Below are 22157 nucleotides of genomic sequence, written 5' to 3' on the forward strand. Positions count from 1 at the left end.
TTTATTTTTGATTCGCTCTGTATTGATTGTACATTAATTTGGCCAAGGTGTTTTCCAAAATTGCTCGCTGCACCTAAGCACTAGAATGACAGAGAAAACACTGTTAAAGGATGTGAGTACTTCATCCACCTTCGGATCTCGCTGCACGGACACTGAGATGAATACATGTTTTGATCTTATATTTTTTTTTTTTTTGTTTTTTTCCTTTTTGTTACCACACACGGGGAGGGATAAAAGCAAAAGCAATACTGTCACTGTCATTGCGTCTCCAGCCGACAACTGTCAAAGTTGTGCAAAAAAAAAAAACCCCACCCCTTAAACTACCCCTCTTCTTCCACTCAAATCCACATCCCTGACCCCCCACCTAACTCCCTTGTGGGTGGTCGATATACAGACCTCTGTGCCTGAAAATGAGATGCTGAATCATTTGCTGTTCTTTCACCACCCCCCAAATGAGCTGCTGATGGCGTCCTCAAACACAACACAGAGTAGCATGCTCCTGTCATGCAACCATCTGTCACATCTGCAGCAGAAGAATGAAAATGCAGTATGAAATGTGAAATCAATGGTTGACATTCAGAAAGAGCCACCGTCCCAGATAATAGCTGCTGAATAAAGCTGAAGTAAGGTCTCAAAATATGGGTTTTTGTTGTTTTGTTTTTTTTGCAGTGTATTACACATGATAAAGTCAGTCTGTGTTGTTTGTAGCTCAAAAAACTTACTATACGCTAAATATCCAAATTTGTATGCAAGAGAGATCAAATGGGATGGGTTAAACAGGTAGATTTTTATTTCTGGAGACCAAATTGGAGTTAAAGAGCAGTGGATATGCGACTTGTTTCCTTGGGTAGTCTGGCTCGCAGGATGTACTCTGCTGGAATAACCCTGTTATGTTGCAGCTATTTGTCATTTTTCTCCCCTCTGTTGTCTGCATGCTACTGTCATGAAAGTCCACCTCACCACATGAAAGCACCGCAATATCTGAGCTGTAACTACATTGTGAAAATACCAAGTTTTGACAATATTAATGTTCCGTTTACTTTTGTAGGGATTGTATCATGTTAATACCATGGTTTGCCTCCTCGTGTGCACATGTTCAACTAAGACAGCTAGACCAAGACGACAAACATCCAAACAACCCATTTTTGTGTTTTTATTAAAAAGAAAAACGTGTGCTTTGAATATAACACATGTGACAATTCAGCATACATGAAAAGAGGTGATGACACGCACATCCAGTTGCTGAAAGGTGTGCAGGTTCACAAAGAACAGTGAATTAAAAATGAGAAGATCCGCACAACCTGTGAGCGTCCAGGAACAGGGTTTATGCAGGTCATTAAAAAGCATTACTAGTCAGTTAGCATTTGCTTCTTTGATTGCCTGTAAATGTATCCTCCTTCTTTGGAAGTTGCCGAAACCTCCAGCAGAACACACCTGGATAATGGACGTCATGTCTTTCTTGAAACTGGAAAAGATCAAATTTTCTCTCGGAGGAACCACCGAGAAATTTTGCATTACATGGAAGCCTTTCCTCTCTTACTTTGATAAAACATCTATCGAAAAACACAACAGAATAGAATAGCTATAACTCGTAATTAAGTGAACGTGAACCAATGTGAATGGGGGGGTACTACTTTTCTCCTTTTTTTTCCGTTTAAGTTTTTGTTTGTAAGTTGGTTTTTTGGAAAACTGGAAAATTGGACATATGCTTATAACTGTGGTGATAGTGCGTCCTAATAAAAAGATTATTAAAAGAACAAAAAAAGCATGACAAGTCATTAAATAGATTTTGTGAAAATGAAGGCCTTAAATGGCATTAAAAAGCATTAAAATTTGATGCTCAGTCATTAAAAAATTAAATACACTTGATGGAAAAAAAAAAAGCATTGTTATTCATGATTTTGTTTTGATGTATAAACATTTAATAATTTTGATCGGAAGTATAGTGTGATGATTGACAGGTGGAGCCCTTTAATTGGCAATTTTTTATGGCCAATACACGATGTCACAACACCGGATGCTTGGAATGCAACGTGCTGTGAGTGTGCTCATGCCGTGGCGCAAGAGCGGAGGGAATTTTAGCAAATGTGGGAAAAATGGGAAAATGCAGGTTTCGGCAGAAGTGATTGGAAGAGGAACTATTCAGAACCTGATTGAAGCCTGTCAATGGTAAACGGTCGTGAAACTATATATAAAACTGTGTCTGCAGCTCGACATGGGCATTAAATTTGTTTAAAGTGGCATTAAAAAGGGCATTAAATTAGATTTGCTGATACCTGCAGAAACCCTGAAGATGTTTATTCACCTCAGTGACATTTCGGGCAGCCCTTCATCAGACCATCGATACCCGAAACGTCACTATGGTGAATAAACATCTTGGGAGCTCACAAGTTGTGCGGATCTTATCAAATTTTTTATTCACATTTCAGCATACAATCTTTTATTATTTATTTCTAGTTTTATGTTAACATAGATGTATTTTTACACAAGCAGGGTAATGTTGAAATCTCCATCGTCTAACTCTGTATGTCTTTTTTTCCCCCCTCTTTCTCTTGTTGCAGGACCTTCGGGAGGTCTGGCTCAACTACCCACTACACCCCCTGCAGGTTGGTTGAGATATGTTTTATTATTGATGTTTATTTTGGCTAGGTGCTTCTCATTAAATCTCACCTCACCCCGAAGACACAACAGCGTTCTCTCATCTTTGAAGTGCTCCAGCCTGAATGTATGGTTTTTTTTTTTTTTCCTGGGAGAGTGTGTGCATGTTGTGAACAGAGGTGGGCAAGCCTTGCCCGAGGCTGCATGAGTTCTTTATAGTTGTCACAAGGCCCCCACTGGCCCTCCACCACTCCTCATTGTCCTAGCCCTCTGTCTCGCCGCTTTCCTTTTCGGTTGAGGCCCTAATCCGCTTTTTTATTTACTCCATCTCTCCTCTTTTTTTTTTTTTTTTTGCCATTACATCTTTCCTTCCTCTTCCTCTACTGCCCTTCTCCATCATCATGCTTTAGCACTTTTGCGTCTCTTCGCTCTGCCTTTGCTCTGCTCTTTTTTTTTGCTTTGCACGATCTGCCCAGAAACATTGAACATGTCAACAGTGTTTGTTTGAAATTAGGATTTGGAAGAAGAGATCAAAGATGCCATAACAGGATTACAGTCCTGAATCACACGGGGCCTCCAGGGACCGTCAGGCATCCTCTCTCTGATGTGTTTGTGTTCAGAAAGTGTCTCTTTGTGTGTATGCCGAGATTCATTTTTAAGCATTTTATTCTTTTCATCCTTTTGCCTCTGCGTAACTGTCTCTGCATTTTCACATGTACATTTTTATATATTCCAGTTATTCTAAAAATAGCTCTGTTTTTATTTATGTACCTACTGTATCTGTGTATAGATACTGTTCACAAATAGACACTGACACTGGAAAGACATTGTCCCTATCCGCAGGGCATGAGAGCTCTCTAAGTGATTTCACAGGTTTTCAGACAGTGTTTACCACTGTCCAAACTCTCAGACTTGTTCGACATTTACTACATGGGGTGATGCAGCTACTCTAAACCCTATGGGAAGACAGAAAATCTACCATCTTGTCACACATCCTTTGCACCAATAGTTGGTTAATTAAAAAAAGAAGCTACTATAAAATCTGTCATTATTTGCAGAATGGTTTTTTTTAGGTTTTTGCAAAATTTATTGACGAGTCAAAACAACAAATTTAGGTTTTGGTGGTATTGCGTTATTTCACCAATTGAACACCAGAAATCCAACATTAATAATAGTGAAGAAGTTGAAGTTGCCCTACAATTCACAGACGTATAGAATGAATGCCAACGAGCACTGAAGCACCTTGCGTTATCTTCAGTTTTTTTTTACCTGTCTGTATAGATTTGTTTTCCTCATCTTGCTCTTCATCGTTTTTATCTCACCGTTTAATAGGCCGTGAGTTATTGTGAAGGTTCTGTATCCAGCGTCATCTTCAACTTTGTCGTTGTCTTCGTCATTGTCTTCGTTAACAATTTCTTCAAACAGTTTCTTTGAAGAAACTACTGGTCGGATTAATTTCAAATTTTATATGTAGCTTCCTTGGGATTATGTCTACAAAGTTTGTTCACAGTTTTACGAAATTTAGATTTTTGCATTTTTGTATACATTTTTGAAATATTAAACATTTGCCTTTACTTATAATGGGCCATATTTTGATGGCTCATAACATGGAAATGGTTGGAAATATCAGTATAGTTATTATTGAGCACTGATAGGAAGTCACATATGGGCTCAATCCCAATCCACCCCTTGGTCCTACCCCAGAAATTTTCCATAATTCTGTTCAAATCATTGGCAAGTTGGAGGTAAACACAGCAAAAAATTGCAGCAGTTTGACAAAAGAAAGACACAAATTTAACTATTTTCTTCCTAAATAACTTCATCATGTGATCGTCCGTTTAATGGCATTTCAATGTGTTATAGATCGCATTTCTGTGGTTTGCGGTTGATTGCCGCAAAAAGATGCCCAAAGCCCATGGAACAGAGACAGTTGCAGCTGTTGACAGCATGGTGAATTCTTTCGCAAACAAAGTTGTCGCATCTGTTATGGCGGCATTGATGACTGCTGATGACTTAACAGGTCTCGAAGGGTTGTGTCATTTCGTAGGGGAATGTTTCAACTCCTACCCCTTTCAACTCCCTTTCAAGGGGTAGTACCTAGGGAAAGGGGTGAAAATGAGAATTGGGATCGGCCCATGGACTTTCATTTAATTTAATTTCTCCTCCAGTGAAAGTACCACCCACTTCTATTGGGAGATTGATCCCCTGCATCAAGACCACAGGACTCAAACATAGCGGTAGAACCCAACAACCTCGCAAATTCAACTTGTTATTTATTGTTGATAGAACATATAGGTGACCTGCAGGGCCGTTGCTCGTATTTTTTTAGCTTCTGCATTTGCTAAATATCTGCAGAGGATGTTTTTGTTTTGCTCGGCAGTGCCCACAGTCAGCCCATTGTCTCCAGCAGTCTGTTTTCCTGTTGAGTTGCACAGCAGAGGCCCCAGCTGCAGGCACCGTGGTCAGGGTGGAGCCCCGGGGTCAGCCCTACAACCGCTCTGTGGTGCAAGGAGAATCTCCACTGTGTGCTGCATGAGTAGTCATTAGCCGCTTCAGAGCCGCGGCCTCATTACCACACACTGCGCAAAGCTGAGGTTTCCTCTAGGTGGTCCCCTGCCAGCGGGCTAAAGCCTGTTAAAGTGTGCCAACCTCTTGGTGGCTTGATAGCATCCTGACCTTTTGGCTTGAGACAATATCATTTAAGCAGCTTCGCATGAGGAAAAACATCTTCCTCCTCATTACTTATTTATCTAATTATTTCCTGTATAATTGATTAATACCCTTTGGAGTTTAGGCAAGACCACTGTGGCCAAAAATTTTTGCAGAGAGGTAACAAGGTGTCACCCCCCCCCCCCCCCCCTTCCCCTTCCCAACTAAGTCAAGAATGACAAAATGGAGGTGAAAGAAGAGCTGCCTTAATGAGGTTTGAGTGGATTGCAATGGCAGGCAGCCACGGCGTGGGTAATTATGCGTACACGCATCCTTGGCATACATGCATACATTAGCCTTGCCACCGACGTGCCCTACAGAGCGCAGAGGAATGCTTTGTGGTTGACAGGCACATCTTCATGTCTTTCCTGTTCACTTGATTCGCACCAGCGCATCATCAACCCCAGCTATCCAGAATAATTTACCAGAACGCCATTTACGTTGAGTCTAGATTTCAAAATTTCTACTTTGGTTTATTAGGGAGATACATGAGTGTCAGGCTTTTGGGCCTCAGAAGACCTCGGCTCTGATTCTGCCTGCTGTCTGAACTCAGCTGAAAGTGATGCTTTGAAGCCATTTCAAAAGTGTTTTTTTTTTTTTATTTTTCATAACTGCTGTTGATATTTTTTTTTCCCTTCTCCTCACTTCGTTTGAAGCCTTGCTGCTGGCCATTCCCCCTGAAGGATAGCTAGTGCCTATGAGTGCTGAACTCGTCAGATGTCGTTAGTTGTGATGCATGACATTTAAACGCCTTTCTTTAATTAACAGAGGGAAAAAAGCCAGAAGTGAAATGTTTCTTAGGACATATTGGAAGATGAAACCATGACATTACCGGCAGCACTCCAATTAAAATACTTTTATAATACATCTCTGCTCTACGCTCTGGCTTGACACGGGAGATTCTGCAAAAGCTGTTTACTTGTCATTTCTTGATAAAATAACAGACAAAAGAAAGAGCTGAGCTTGGAAATGTAGAAAGTGGCCATCACCCTTTGAAGGCAACTTATCAGTAAAGTAGTTCACAGTGAGGAGCTAAACAGAGCAAGGTCAAATGAACGTACTTTATTTCCCTTGAATGTCCACATTAAATTATGCGCCTCCTTGTTTCTGTTTTCTTCAGGAAAGATGTCTTGGTCAAGCTTACAGTTGTAGCACACAGAGACCAATTAGGTATTTCTAGCAGCCTAATTAATCCACCCATAAGGATATTTCTTGATTCAACAAACATGTATGCATATATTTTCTGGAATATCACTTCTTTTTTTTAATGAGCACAGGCAGGAGCAATACTCAACTTAAAGCAAACAGCTTGATTTCGCTGAAGTAGAGTACCTCTGAACTCAGCATGCCCTAAAGTTAGTGTTAAAACATAATCTACAGCATTTAATTACAATCAAAGTGATTGTCGTAGGGCTCATCAGACCCGCGGTGACTCTTGCATGGCCTGCTTTAGAAAAAGGCGAGCGAAGTTAAAGTAAGTCTGAGTCATAAAAGGCATTAATTGACCCTTTGCATCACCAGATTTACACAGAGAGGAAAATACGAGCCGTATGACTTAAAACTTAATGACTAAGAGATTCCATCTGCTGCAGATCGTCTCAGTTTGTTTTGAGGCGGAGTAAAAACACACAGTCTAAACAGGCCCTCAAGCAGCATATACTGTAGTGGTTCATTGCATTTAAGGAATTTATCTAACGCACTTATGCAGAACGACTTCACTGAGCCAGCAAGGATTTTTTTTTTTTTTTTTTTTATCCTTGTTTGTTTGTTTTGTGTGATTCAAGGATGCCTGAGGTAGTCACGCTGATTGTTACTGGCCACATACTCGCAGCCTTTTGGTTTTGAGATCCTCTGTTTTTCCCTCTTATTTTTTCATAAAACAATATCTAACGAAACTACAGGACCAAGACCCAGTCGTTGGTACTTCAAACACCCTGTCTCACAATATTACAAAAAAGTGAAAAAAGAAAGGGTTCATGATAACTGCTGCTGTAGTTTTTGTGTAATCCTGCTCACAGACCTAACCAACCATCAGACATCTGCAGTCGCCTGGGGGGGAACTTGTAAAGGAGAATTGATAAGAATTTAAAATAAGTCCATGTAGACCTGAAGGGAAAAAAATACAGCTAAACTCTAAACTGATTATGTTATGCTGGTCTTTTTACATGTATAGTATGTAAAAGAAGAGAGTTGACATAGGTGAACTTTAACATCGAAAGACTAGTTATCCGGTAATTGATAGGGAATGTTTCTGTGAGCATGTGTAGAAAGACACTGAAGAATGAGGAAGAATAAGGAAGAATAAGGCTCTGTGGACGTATTATGCAGGAAACATTTATTAAATACAGGATTTTAAAGCATCTAGTTCTGAATGCACTCCCCAATGTCATTTACGTGACCTGACCTTAAAAGAAAACATAGCAATTGACACACGTATGCACATCCCAAAAAAATAAATAAATAAAAAATACAAAAACGTATACCTCGGGTAAAATATGTCAATGAACCTTGAGCTGTAGGCGGCTTTTCTGCAAATCCACATCGAGGACAGAATACAAGGCAAAGTTTGTAGACAGCATTGCACCATGACCTGCAGCCTGACCTCAGAAGTAAGAGATGACTAAGAATTTCTGGAACGGTTCTAAGCAGAGAAAGTAGAAGTAGTGAACAAAATGGAATGTGTATGCTTTGTATAGCAAGAATAAAAAAATTAGTATACCTGCTTAAAAGGGTAAAACCAACAAATTGTATCACGGGTAGCTAGAGATTTGAATAAACAACTGAAACGGAAGGCTAATGATTGTACCTCATTTGTTGATTTGATGATGGTTGATTTGTAACAGTCGATGCTTTTACATAATTATTACAAGTAGAAGCATTTAATATTAGCAGGATTAGCAGATCAGGAAAGGTGTACTTTAGTTTCTCTGATTGCACTCTGGGTGTACAAATAAACTTTTCGTAATTAGCATTTATCCGCATGTACTTTGTGCATGAGGCAGTACAGAAAAAACTGTGCTTTTATTATTCCATCATAACAAAATGAGCCACTACTGTAACTGTCATTAAACACTAGGGAAGGTTCTCCATCAGGTTTGGTTCTCTATGAGTAGTTTATACCACGGGTGTCAAACTCATTTTAGTTCAGGGGCCACATACAGCCCAATTTGATCTCAAGTGGGCCACACCAGTAAAATAATAGCATAATAGCCTAGAAATAATGTCAGCACTAAACATTTCTCTAAGTTTCAGAGTGAAACAAAGTAAAATTACATTATGAAAATGTTTACATCAAACTATTCTTTAAAAAATTTGCATAACCTGAACAGTTGTAAACAACCTGACATTTCTTGAGAAAAATAAGTGCCATTTTAACAATATTATGCACAACTTACAATGTACAAAACATTTAGCAACAGGCAGAATATTGTTAAAATTGCACTTACTTCTATAGAGACATTTCAAACATTTTATATTTTTTCAGGTTATTCGCATTTTTTGTGAAGTCATAGGTTGTAAAGTAAACATTTTCATGCAATTTTACTTTTTAACCTTTTCATGCATACTGGTCACTACAGTGGACAGCTGTTCTATAGCTGTTCTCTTCTATATTCATGGATTTTGTTGTTCTTTTCGTTGTTTTTTTTTTTTTTTTTTTTTTTTTTTTACACATATTTTTATTAAAGTTTTAAGACACTACATATCTTTTCTGACATGAATTGGTAACATTATGTAGATCTCTCCAGAGCATAAACCCCCAGAATCACAAGCCTTCCCCATAGTTTTCACACAATTTATCAGTAAATTCATGTTTCTGTGCATCAAATATTAAACGTGTGGTGTCCAGCTGAGTGGACATTTTTGCAACTTAATAAAAAATAGGTTCATAAGAATTTTTGTTTTTCATTATTAATATTTTTTTATGTATTTTTGAATTTTTTTTAATTATTTTTATTTTATTTATTTATTTATTTTTATTTAATTTTCAGAAGAAATGTTTCAATTGCATTGTTTTTTTCATGCGTAAAGAGGAATAAAAACACTCAGGAAAAAAAAAAATTGATTAAGGTTCTCATAATTTGTGCATGAAAGGGTTAAATAGTAAAGTAAACATTTTCATGCAATTTTACTTTTTAAATAGAAACATTTGGGGTTTTGATTATATATAGGTGATTATTCTATTATTTTGTCTGGTCTGGCCCACATCCAGTCAAATTGGACTGAATGCGCATTTTATGAATTCATCCCACGGGCTGGATTAGACCCTTTAGCAGGCTGGTTTTGGCTTGCGGGCCATATGTTTAAACACCCCTGGTTTATACCATCAATCAGATGTGTCAAACTCATTTTAGTTCAGGGGCCACATACACCCCAATTTGATTTCAAGTGGGCCACACCAGTAAAATAATAGCATAATAGACTAGAAATAATGTCAGCACTAAACTTCTCTCTGTGTTTTAGGGTGAAGAAAAGGAAAATTACATTATGAAAATGTTTACATCAAGCTATTCTTTAAAAAAATGTGAATAATATGAACAGCCATAAACAACCTGACATTTATTGAGAAAAATAAGTGCCATTTTAACAATATTATGCCCAAATTAGAGGTAATAGTAGATCTACAAATGTACAAAACATTTAGTAACAGGCAGAATATTGTTAAAATTACATTTACTTCTATTAAGACATTTCAAATACTTCATATTTGTACAGGTTATTCACTTTTTTTTTTACTCACATTTTTATTGAGGTTTTTCACATTTTAACAAAGAGATACATATTCAAATTATGTATTCCACTGTAGAGTTAGAGAAATAAAACAGATATGTTAAGTAAAGAAACAAAAACAGAAGAAATAACTGTTATGGTTACCGATATCTATCATCAAAATAAGGTACATACATTCGAGTCGATCAGTCCTTAAGCATTGTTCACTGTCATACTGTGTCCATTTCTCCTACTTCGTCACAAAGACACTTTCTTTCATTCTAAGCCGATGGGTTATTTTCTCCATGGCGTAAACTTCTCTTACGATCCCAAGCCACTGAGTTGTAGTGGGTGGTTCAGCCTTGCACCAGTTCCTTGTTAGTTTTTCACATTTTCTGTGAAAGCATAGGTTGTAAATTAAACATTTTCATGTAATTTTACTTTTTTAAGGAGAAAAATTTGGAGGTTTCATTATAAAGTATGATATATTATTATAGTATGATAATTATTCTATTATTTTTCTGGTCAGGACCACATGCAATCAAATTGGACTGAAGGTGCATTTTATAATTTCATCCCAGGGGCCGGATTGGACCCTTTGGTGGGCCGGTTTTGGCCCGTGGGCTGCATGTTTGACACCTCTGGTTTCTGCCATAGATTTTAGATGAAGTGGAGATACGGGTGTGTGCGGATCCATGGGGGATCTCAAACTGAGAAAAAGCTATTTCTTCATGGAGCTGATTTCATGCGGGATGCGGTTGACCACCCCAAACTGTAAAACACACAGTGGAGTAAAAGCAGACCTTCACTCTGTAAAGTCCAGTTCCTCCCTGAGTTGCCTGTGTTTTTTGTTTGTTTAGGTCCAGGAGCCGCAGACTGACAGGCAGCTGATTGAGACATCTCCAGTCCTCCAAAAACTGACCAGCTTTGAGGAGACTATCGGAGTTTTGTTCACACATGTGCGTCTTCTCGCCAGAGCTTTCACCTTGAGGACTGTGGGCTTCAATCACCTCACCCTGTAAGTACAGTCTACGGTGTTTGTTTGGCCGTAATAGAGTTACAGCCAATTAAAATGCAAAGTGAGACACTAGTTGGCCAAATGTAATTTGCGAGGATGCTGCACAAGTTGCCAAGGCTCTCTGTTGTTCCCTTCAGAGGTGATGAGCCCTGATGTATTATAATGTATAATATGATTTGAGATGCCAGGAGTTTTATCGTACGCTGAGCATTTTAAATTGTTGTATCTGTTGTGAATGTGGCAGCAGCCTCCTCCCACATCATCATTATGTTCACCCCCTGCAGCCCCTACACCGTCTTGCGGGCCGTAATGCTGCCGCTATAACAACTGATGTCTTGAATGTCATGTTCAAAGTGAAAGATAGCCTTTCGATTACTGGTTTTCTGGCCCGGTGCCTAATCTAAGGGGGTTTCGCAGCTGAAAGAGAGAGAGGCCCAGGGGACTGTGAAGGCTTCGTATCTGTAGTCCTCCCATACCTGTGAGGCTGTAACCCCGCTGCTCCATGGGAAATGGGGTTTTTATTCACTGGGCTGTCTGGGGCACAAGGTTTGAATTTTCTTCTTTCATTCATTGCAGCCACATATCTCACTTCTTTTTCGCTGTCATTGTCATGGTTCACTCCACACTGCGATTACCAGGAATCTAACTCATTTCAGCTTTACATTCAGTACTACGGTATGCGCTGTTTCGATAGAGATGCATGTCTTTTCATTTATTTATTTATTTACTTAGAGCTGACTTTGAAAACATTTTCTCCTTTGAGCCTCTGCTATGGCGTTCCTTCAATAGGCTGTAAATTCCCATAAAGATTCCTTTACATCATGGTTGTCAAACAGGTGGCCTGCGGGCCAAAACCAGCCCTCCGAAGGTTCCAGTCTGGCAAAAATGCAAAAATTACACTGATATTAACAGTCACGGATGTTGAACTTGTTTTAGTTCCGGGGCTACATGCAGACCAATATGATCAAAAGTAAAATAACAGCATTTTTAACAATAAAATGTGGACAAAATGAAAATTAAGTATAATATTAACAATAGTTTTCCTGTTTTCTGTATTTGTAGATCTACTCTGATCTGTAAGTTGTGTTAACAATAAGCTGACACATAATATTGTAGAAATTGTTTATAGTTTAGTTCCAAATTCCAATCTTAAAAATGTTAACACTATTATTCCTGTTGCCAAATGTTTGCGTAATATTGTGTATAATGTATGTACATGTATGAATGATAAATTGAGGTGTAATATTCTTCAAATTGCGCTTATTTTTCTTAAGAAATGTTAGTTTTTTCAGGTTATTTACATCTTTTTTGTTTGGATAGTTTGTAAATGTCAATATTTTCATAATTTAATGTTTTTTTATTGCAATAAAACAGAGAAGAACTTGGAATTGGCATGATTTATAGCTTATTATGCTATTATTTTAACGGTTTGACCCACTGGAGATCAAATTGGGCTGAACATGGCCCCTGAACTAAAATGACTTTGACAGCCCTGCTTTACATTGACTGCAGAGTGAGTGCCTTGTTGTGTTTGTATCAGACATGTCATCATGTTTTGACTAATGAAGTAGTTCACTTCAATTTGAGGCAATGGTAATTCTGTGTATAAGTGGGATATTTGTTGTGGAAGCTTAACTCACTTCTGAGCAATACAGCATTACACAATACTGAATTTGAAAGCTAAAGCAAATTAGCCTTGGCAGCACACCTCTGATATCTTATTGGCAGACTGCACTCTGTAATTGCTTGCTTAGGTTTGCCACAAGGACATAGCTCTGTGTGTCTGTGTATATTGATGTGTGTGTGTATGTGTTTACTGTGCGCACACTCTTACCGTACCCTGCTGTGTATGTTCTAATCCATCACCTAAATGTCAAACCTCTCCCCACTCATGGTCAGTGAAGTCGATTAGAGGTCCAGAGGTTTTGTCTCTCGCTGAGCGTTACTTTGAGGAGTTTCTAAGTCAAGGTTGGTGCTCACACTTGGCGGCATCACCTTCTTAATATATTTCTTTATGCAAAAACGGTAGATTAACTTTAATGCATTTTTATTGTCAGTTTTCCTGGAGCAAAAATATGAATTCATGTATTTTCAGGGTAATTTATGTTCATTAGCTCATTAGTGGCCAAAGGCAGGTTGACCCAAATAGAGCCGACCGATATGAAAGCTGGAGCCGAGCAACGGCTGCGCACGAGGACCAAAGGTTATACCAAAGTAGGTCATGCCGTCGTGATGGAGAGAAGAACGAGGTCAGATAACGCAAAGGAAGGTCAGACAATAAGGTAGACAGCAGATGAGGGACAGGACCCAGGCTGGCCTTCGGCCCATCACTTTATGGACAAGTAGAGGACAAAGTGACCTAGAAGAAGACAGCGCGAGACGTAAGGATGAGAGCTGACCCTGTGGAGAGGCGGAGGAGACCGGAGGCTACCGTCAGACAGCAAGAAATGGAGTCTTGTGGCCCCCCCAGGCAGGGCTTCCTATCTCCTCACACAGCGGAAGAGCTGGGTGTTGCAAGAATTTCACCGGCTGTGAAAATGGGTCTCATGGATCTCATTTCAAGTTCAGTATTTGTTAAATGAAAGTATGGAAGAGTTTTCAGCATTGTGAAGAATGATTTGGAACATTTAAGATAAGATAAAATAAGATAAGATGGAAATTCAAATGTAAAGGAGCACAAGACAATAGGCATCAACTACAATAGAAAAAAAGATTTTTAAAAAAGTGTTAAAGTGATTAAAAATTACATAAATAGTAATAATTATAATAATAATAATAACAATAATAATAATAATAATAATGATAGTAAAAAAGCAAAAAGTGTGCAACAGATTTATTAAAGCTGCATATGACTTTCATCACTAATTTTTCATCAAATCCATAAAACCCAAGTGTAACGACGGGTTGCCGCTAAAGCCGTTGTTAATTATAGTCTGTGTATTGAATGACTGTGGCAGTAAAGGTTAATTTATGTATCACAGAAGTATACACACGTTGTGTTTTAAACGGAGCTATTTAATTAGTATGATTTGTATTGTAATGCTGTGGCGGAGTGGGTCTGGTGAGTGGATGGTGAGCCGTTTGTGCTGCGGTCCTCTTCACCGTTCCTGCGCATATCACAAAGACAGCGCACATTAATTGTCGAATGTATATAGCTGTTGTGATATGGCGAATAGAGTGCAGCGTACCAGTATTATTTCAGAATATTGTGGGAAATGGGTTTCAGACGCCAACTTACCGCTTCCGGGGGTGGGGGGTCTTTGGTGTGGATGAATTGTAAATATGTATATATGTGTTTGTATAGTGTTGTTTTGGGTATTAGGTTTGTGTTAATATTTGTGAATAGTGTATTTTGTGAGTTTGTGATGGTTTTTTTTTAAAGGTAAAAAAACTCTATAGTTAAGTGTGTATATTTTTTCTTCCCTGTGGTAATGGTTTATCCCAGTCACGTGTACTTTTGTATATATTCGGGTCACTTAGTGTTGGTAGGCGTTGGTGAAGGTTGTGCTTTGACTTTCTGGAGAAAATAAAAAGAAGTATTTTTGCTATAACACCTGGGTCCAAGCTCCTTCTTGAAAGTGCCCTGACCGCTCGGGCTATTACACCAAGTTATAGCCGAAGTATCACGAATCCGTAAGTCTTTCTGTGATTACACACCTGAATCTCTTACCTCATGATGAACAATTGCGAAGTTTACTCCACCATAAACAGCGAAACTCCACGCAGCCGCATTATGGCCGCGGCGGCAATAAACACGGAAACGGCTTCATTGCCTCTTGCTACTGCAGCTGCGTGGAGCTCCGTGACAAATTTCCAAAAATGCCCAAGCTACCTTCTGGCTCTGTTTGTAAAGAAATGGACTTTATGGTGGAGTGCACTTTGAAAATTGTTCACCGTCAGGGAAGAGATTCAGTTACTTAAACACAGAAAGACTTATAGATTCATGTTACTTAGGCTATGACTCAGGTTTTACAGATCTGATGAGAAATTGGTGACAAAAGTCATATGCAGCTTTAAGGAATTTCTATTTTTGAGTCCTGATGCTGACAGCAGCAAAGCTCAATTTCCATACAATTTCTTAACGAATACATAAATAAATAAACAATATTGTATATTTATCATATGGATGCTATTTTCTCAATCATGAGTGCAATATAAAGATACATTATCATTATTAAGTTATAAGTTGTGAATACATTTTACTGGAAATTAGTTTCTAAGTTTAAACAAAGCAGAAAAAACATATTTTTAAAGGTCAAAGCAATGATTTTTAGCCATTTATTAAGAAAATATATAAAAGTGGCTTGCCACATTATTGTATATTGACATTTTGATGTGTTCATTTTTTCCCCCCTTGCCATGTGTTAACAAGATATTTCCATTCCTTTTGCTTAAAATTTTACACTCCATGAATGTCGCTGCTCTGCTTGACCCCCTGTAACATTTCTTTCAAAGAAGCTGCAGATTGCACATTTGAGGGTTCCACAAGCATGCCCATATGAAACAAGAACATTATTTCCCTAAAAAGCAAGAGGAAAATGGCCTGGGGAAAAAAAAAAAAAACTGAGTGCTCCCCTCTTTTGGAGTGGCCAGGCTGTCGCTGCCTCTTCACTGGGGCTGTTAAAAGTATTTTAGATCAAAGTCAAAGGTGAATAAAGACCTCGGCTTCACACTTTACTTCAATTTCCCCCACCTTACTGGAGCATTGTGCCTCTGCTGTTGAAGTGAATAAGGTATGGCTCTTTGTGCCGCTTCACACAGCAACACATTCCTCTTTGACCTGCTCTATCTCTCGTTTTTTTCCCTCCATCTCTTCTCTTATTTCCCTTCGTCTCTCGCTGTCACACCACTGTTCCCTCACCCGCTCTGCCTCCCATTGGACATGAAATTAGCTCACACTACACTTTCTCAATCCTTTTCTGCCAGCTTGTGCTCCCAGGCATCCTGTTTTTCCACCTCATGCTGTATATATTTATGGCAGATTTTTGGGGAGAAAATGCACAGCAAACCTGTCGGTACACAGTTCCAGTGGAGGCTGGTGAAATTGTTAGTTGGTGGGGTGCAGTATCCAAGTCAGTTTTCAGCTGCACTGTAACTACATATCACCAGTAGGATACACCAAAGTACATGCAGCACTATTTTAAAATATTCATTTAAATTAAAATAAAACTGCACAGTATGTATTTTCAGTCATGTATGATTTATATGTAAATTTCACCTATCTATTTTTCAGACATGCACATTTTTTTACGACTATAGTTAACTGTTTATACGGCACTCATACAAGTACTCTGAAATACCATATTTCAACCTTAGTGTGTTATTGGAGGACATAAGAGTTTAGTACTTTTTAGAAAATTTTCAACATTTTTTTCTTATGTAGAAAATCAAAGTTAATGAAGTTACCATATTTGGTACCTTACCCATATGTGACACAGGGTTTCTGCAGGTCATTAAAAAGCATTAACAGTCATTACATAGATTTTGTGAAAATGAAGGCCTTAAATGGCATTAAAAAGGATTAAACTTCATGTCTAGAGGTATTAAAAAATTAAATACACTTAATGAGAAAACATTGTTACGATTTATTTTGATTACATAAACATTTAATAGTTTTGATCGGAAGTATAGTGTGATGATTGACAGGCAGAACCCTTTAATTGTCTATTGTTTGTGGTCGATACATGACGTCACAACACCGGATGCTTGGAATACAATGTGCTGTGAGCGTGGTCATGTGGCGAAAGAGCGGAGGGAATATTAGCAAATGTGGGAAAAATGGGAAAATGCAAGTTTCAGCAGAAGTGATTGGAGGAGGAACTATTCAGAACCTGGTGAAAGCCTGTTGATGGTAAACTGTCATAAAACTATTTATAAAACTGTATCTGCAGTTTTACATGGACATTAAAGTTGTTTCAAGTGGCATTAAAAAGGGCATTAAATTAGATTTGCTGATACCTGCAGAAACCCTGTGGCAAAAAAAAAAAATCCAAGAAGTATAAATAAAACACAGAAGAAAAACACTTGTAATGTGGAGGGAACATCACTTTTAGAACATTAGAACAACATAAGTGCTGAGTCCTTTGAACATCATATTCCTTACATTAGTACCATCACTTCATGGTACCTAACAAAGCAGGTACACTCACTGTTCATGGAGAGGTGGACCTTACAGACCCTGTAGACCACATTGGACCTGAGATTGGTGACTCACTGTCCTCAGTGTAACCATAATGTTTGCAGAAATTACCAAAAAATAGTCACTTACCCAATAAAGTGAGGTCAGGCATGTCCGTGACAAGTGTCTTTTCCACTGATAGTATGGACAATGCATTTAAACCAGGGGTGAAGCCAGTACAGGTACATTTGCATGGCATGAAAAAAAACAGAAAATCAACATAAAGGCTAAAACATATCAATGATACCACTCATGCTGGGAATTGATCCCACGCCTCCCACATCAAAGCCGGTGGTAATACCTACTGAGCAATCCAGGCACTTAGTCATATCTCAGTGGTATTACTTATGGATCAGTTTTGAAAGGGGGAGGGGGGGTCTACTGCACATGCGCTATTTATAATGAGAGTTTATTATAGTAAACAGAGAGCCTTGGGCGCAGATTGTTGCACCCAAACAGGAAACACGTGACTTGACTGCTCACTAAACAACTGAAAACCTCCTGTCCTAGCACTGGCAGACATTCCATTTTTAAATATTTTAATAAAGTTCTTCCCAGGCTTATCACAGATTTTCCCAGGATTATCTCTGGACCTGCTGCGGTGGTCCTGCCTCTCTCCTGCCTTCATCATCATCACTCACCTATCCTCAACTGCCTCCATGTGTCTCCCCCTCTCCCCCAGTCTCTATCTCTATCGCTCTCTCTTTCTCTCTTTCTTTACCCTCTCTCTTTAACCCCAACTGGTCAAGGCAGATGTCCATCCTCCAGGAGTCTGGGTCTGCTCCAGGTTTCTGCCTGTTAGGATTCTGTTGGGTTTCTGTAAATTGGCTTAGAGTCTGGTTTTGACCAACTCTATCTATAAAGCGTCATGAGATAACTTTTTTGTTGCGATCTGGCGCTATATAAATAAAATTTGATTGATTGAGTGATTTAATTGGTTTTCCCCTGTAAGTTGCTTTGGAAAAGAGCGTCTGCCAAATGCATAAACATAAAACATTTTTAAACGACAAGAAGAAGAAGAAGAAGAAGAAGAAGAAGAAGAAGAAGAAGAAGAAGAAGAAGAAGAAGAAGAAGAAGAAGAAGAAGAAGAAGAAGAAGAAGAAGAAGAAGAAGAAGAAGAAGAAGAAGAAGAAGAAGAAGAAGAAGAAGAAGAAGAAGAAGAAGAAGGTTTATTTACACAGCACTTTTTGCAGAAAGATTTCACAGTGCTTTGAATAAAATCAGAAGTAAAATACATAGGCAAAAAAATCACACAGCTACAGACACAGGTATAAACATATAAAAACCCACCCCTAACTAAAACTGTCCAAACAAGATCTTCAGTTGCTTTTTAAAAGACTCAGTCGAGTGCCAGTGGGAGGGTATATTCCAAAGTCTCGAGGCCACAGCTACACGATACTCAAGGGCTGTATCATATGTAGCTTTTTCATTTAAATTTTAATATATTTGTAAAATGATTTTAGGTGATTTCTATCGTCTTCTTCATATGAGACAGGTGGGGCAGTGCCCTAGCGCCCTCTATTGAATATACGAAAGGGGAGGTGTTCCGCTCTCCTCATTCACCCTTTTTTAATTTTTCCTTCATTCCAACCTTGGCTCTTCACATCCTCAGCACATTTTGATAAAGAAACGGTGATTATTTTTAATGCTGGAGTGTGCAGGGTGTCACTTTCCTCTTAATGATGTCCACTTTATATGAAATAAGTTCAAAGAAAAGCTTGAAGAATGGCTCTATCTTTAAGGCTCATTTATGCTCGCTTTAGGTATGTAAATAGTAAATATCTAAATCCATTCATAACTTTTTTAAAACGAACATTGTCGAAAACTGCATACAGGAGGTCCTCGGGTTATGCGGTACTTGACCTACGCTGTTTCGACTTTTCAGCGCCTGAGTCTCGTCCACCAGTTTGTCTCCAGCCCCATAGTGTAGAGTGTCTGTGTTTGTGCTCCGTAATTTTCTCGGTATCCTCGCCTTTTTCACCCTCCTTTTTCACATCATGGCCCCAAAAAAGAAAGCAGGATCTTCTAGCGATGCTGGTCCAGCCAAGAGGAAAGCCATTACAATGGAAACGAAGCTGGATATCATCAAAAGGTCGGAGAAAGGCGAGACACCGACGAACATCGGTAAAGCCTTAGGCTTCAGTCGGTCGACCGTGGCGACCATTATTAAGGACAAAGTCCATAATACATGTATTTGGATATTTATTTAGAGATTTAGGGGGTATTTAGAAGGTATTAAAGAGTTAATTCCGACTTACGCGGAAATTCAGGTTACGTCGCCAGCGTAGGAACGGAACTCGTTCGTAACCCGAGGACCTCCTGTATATCATCAGAACAGACCACACACCCCCTTGCCCCTTCTACTACCCCCCCCCCCCCCCAACACCAACTTTTCTATCTCAGTATTCAACGTCCACGCCTCACTCCCACTTATCATTAACGTAATAATTATACACACACACATACACACACACCACACTTACGCCAATGCAATACGTCTGATCAACATTAGTATCTCCAACAGCAATCACTTAGTTTGTCTGTCCCACTGTCTTGTCTTATGTCTGTTCTGTCCCACTGTCTTGTCAATCTGTCACTTTGTTACATCCTTTCCCTGTGCACTTTTGTCTATATAAACCCCTCCCTCTATATATATGTATACTAGCAAGGAATATATGACAATATGAGTGTAAAACTTGAAATTGTTACTTGTCACTTGTTAAGCACAAGCTGTAATTAAATATAAAGTTGTCCTCCAAAGGTGGGAGGTAAAAAAAAAAGATATGTAAATAGGTATGTCCATTTCTAACATTGTCAAATGTCACTGCCTTCATACTTCCATGCATCCAATGCATTGGAATGAGAGTTTCTCATTTAATCCACCAGAGGCCGCCACTCGTTATTACCATACTGGCCAAATATCACGAAGAAGAGTAAAGTTTTTTGAGAAGAACAAGAAGAAAGTCAACAAAAACAAACATGGCGACGACAGAGGAGGTTTTACTAATGTGGATATTGAGAAGGGTAGTTTGCCATAAATTTGTCGGTAGATGTTTCTTGTGAGATTCTTGTGAGGGTCTTCGCCATATTCATCTTCCTTTTTCTTCCCCTTTCACTCTCTCTTTCTCTCCTCCCCCTTTCTTCTCCTTCCCCCTGTTCCTTCATGTCAAGTCCGGCATCAAAATGCGGTTCAACGAAACTCAGAATATCAAGGGGAGCCTCATATACGTTGTGAAGTTTCCCTTGACAAAGCAAATTTGTTGAGCACAAAAACGCAGCCAAACCACCATTCTGCTGTTACGATGCTGGACAAGACAAATTAAAAATAAAAAAAAATAAAAAAATACATTTGTTAGTAGTTTTTCATTAATTCACCCAGTCGCTCTTTGAAAAGTTCCGCTATTTCTGGAAATTTTTCTCCTCAAATCTCAACACTGCCTCCACGGTTTGCGGTGGTACTGCTCCATATTCACTGTCTGGGTTCACATCAGCAAGCTCCTAGAAAACGGACAGAATTATCTATGGAATGTGTGCAGAGGATGAACAGAATGCCCCGTCTGCGTCTTTAACATAGAGCATAAATGAGCCCTTAAGCAGAATAGAAACAAATGTTCACACATCTGTATCGTTTGACTTTACCAACGCCTCCATTCATCTAAAGCCTCTCTCGATTAAGCCTGAAAAAACAGTTAATCATTAGGTTTTAATAATAAAAGCATGTTTAGCAGGCTGTAAGTATTTGAACGTTGGCGCAGGTTTTCATCTCCCAGCTCGGTGTTTCAGCACATTTTAATTTGTGAAAGGATTTTGCACAAAAAATATTAAATATGAGGATTTTGTTTGACTTCATGTGTATCTGCCCAATTATGTTTGAACCACTAAAGTATTGGCACTGCGTGTTAAAAGGGCTTAATCTCCCACACAGTTCTTTCTGTTCAAATTAAAGCTGAGCACTTTAATGTAATATCCATTATTTTATTTAATAAGAAATATGAAGTCCTGACTGCACATCAAGCAAAAATGCAACAGCCTCTGCCTGTTTTGTTTGTTTTTTTAGCATTAGGGTGCAATGCATTTCTCATTTTTACACCTCGTCATCTGATCTGGAAAAACAAACAGAGGATGTCAAAACCAAGACTAAAAAATGGTGTTTTTTTTTGTTTTTTTTTTGCTTTTCACATATATTAATTAGTCAGAAGTGATCGTGGTATTTTTGGATATAACTCCTCAAAGTGTGTGATTTTGCTCGACTGTAGATTCTTTTTGTTTTTTCCTGATGATCGAGACAGTCTTTTATCACATAAAAGTGGACGTATTCACCTTTTTATTAGTGGGATGTTTCATATTCTTAGCGCTTAAAAGACCTTTAACTTTCAAGCAATCAAATCCTTAAGTAATGTGATCAAAGTGCGTCTTTTTTAGTCTAAACAATAAAGCAGCTCAACGTTAATATGAGGCTTTTTTTGACACCTCAGTTTGTGTGATAGGACCAGAACTTCATATTTAGATAATGATCCATGTCACTATTGGCACATTTTCTGTCAATACAATGAATAAATAGAGTATATTTAAGCACTAAGTTATGTAATCCACCTTTTTATTTAGAACTTTTTAACAAATTTTAACTTAACTCTTTAAAATCTGACATGTCATCTAGGGGTGTAACGGTGCACTCGTTTGCACAGAACTGTTTCGGTTCAGGGCCTCGAGAGGTGTACCGAACGAATATATGTAGCCTATGTGACGAACGCAAGCAGAACCCATGTGCAGGGTTTCCTCTATATACATTGAGCAGCGGCGAATTATCAGCGCCACTGCAAAAAAAACACAAACTAAACATGACAACAGAGAGTATAACAGAGACACAGAAGCCAGGTCGAATGTTCGAAGCATGTTAAGTTTCATTTTCAGTTTTCGTTATGTTGCGGCTTTGTGGCACCAAAGAGT

The 22157-nt window shown here is 38.6% G+C and overlaps 1 protein-coding gene across 2 annotated transcripts in view; it reads left to right on the forward strand.

Moving 5' to 3' along the window:
• The window catches only part of drosha (drosha ribonuclease III), a 195722-nt gene that overhangs the window by 120441 nt on the left and 53124 nt on the right, over nt 1-22157 (forward strand). For both annotated transcript variants that reach the window (XM_030122783.1, XM_030122784.1), the window contains 2 exons: nt 2562-2606; nt 10875-11032. In XM_030122783.1, the coding sequence (XP_029978643.1) occupies nt 2562-2606; nt 10875-11032 (203 nt within the window). The remainder of the gene's footprint in view (nt 1-2561; nt 2607-10874; nt 11033-22157) is intronic.

Source organism: Sphaeramia orbicularis, chromosome 20 (genome assembly GCF_902148855.1).
Source record: "Sphaeramia orbicularis chromosome 20, fSphaOr1.1, whole genome shotgun sequence".
Lineage (NCBI taxonomy): Eukaryota > Metazoa > Chordata > Actinopteri > Kurtiformes > Apogonidae > Sphaeramia > Sphaeramia orbicularis.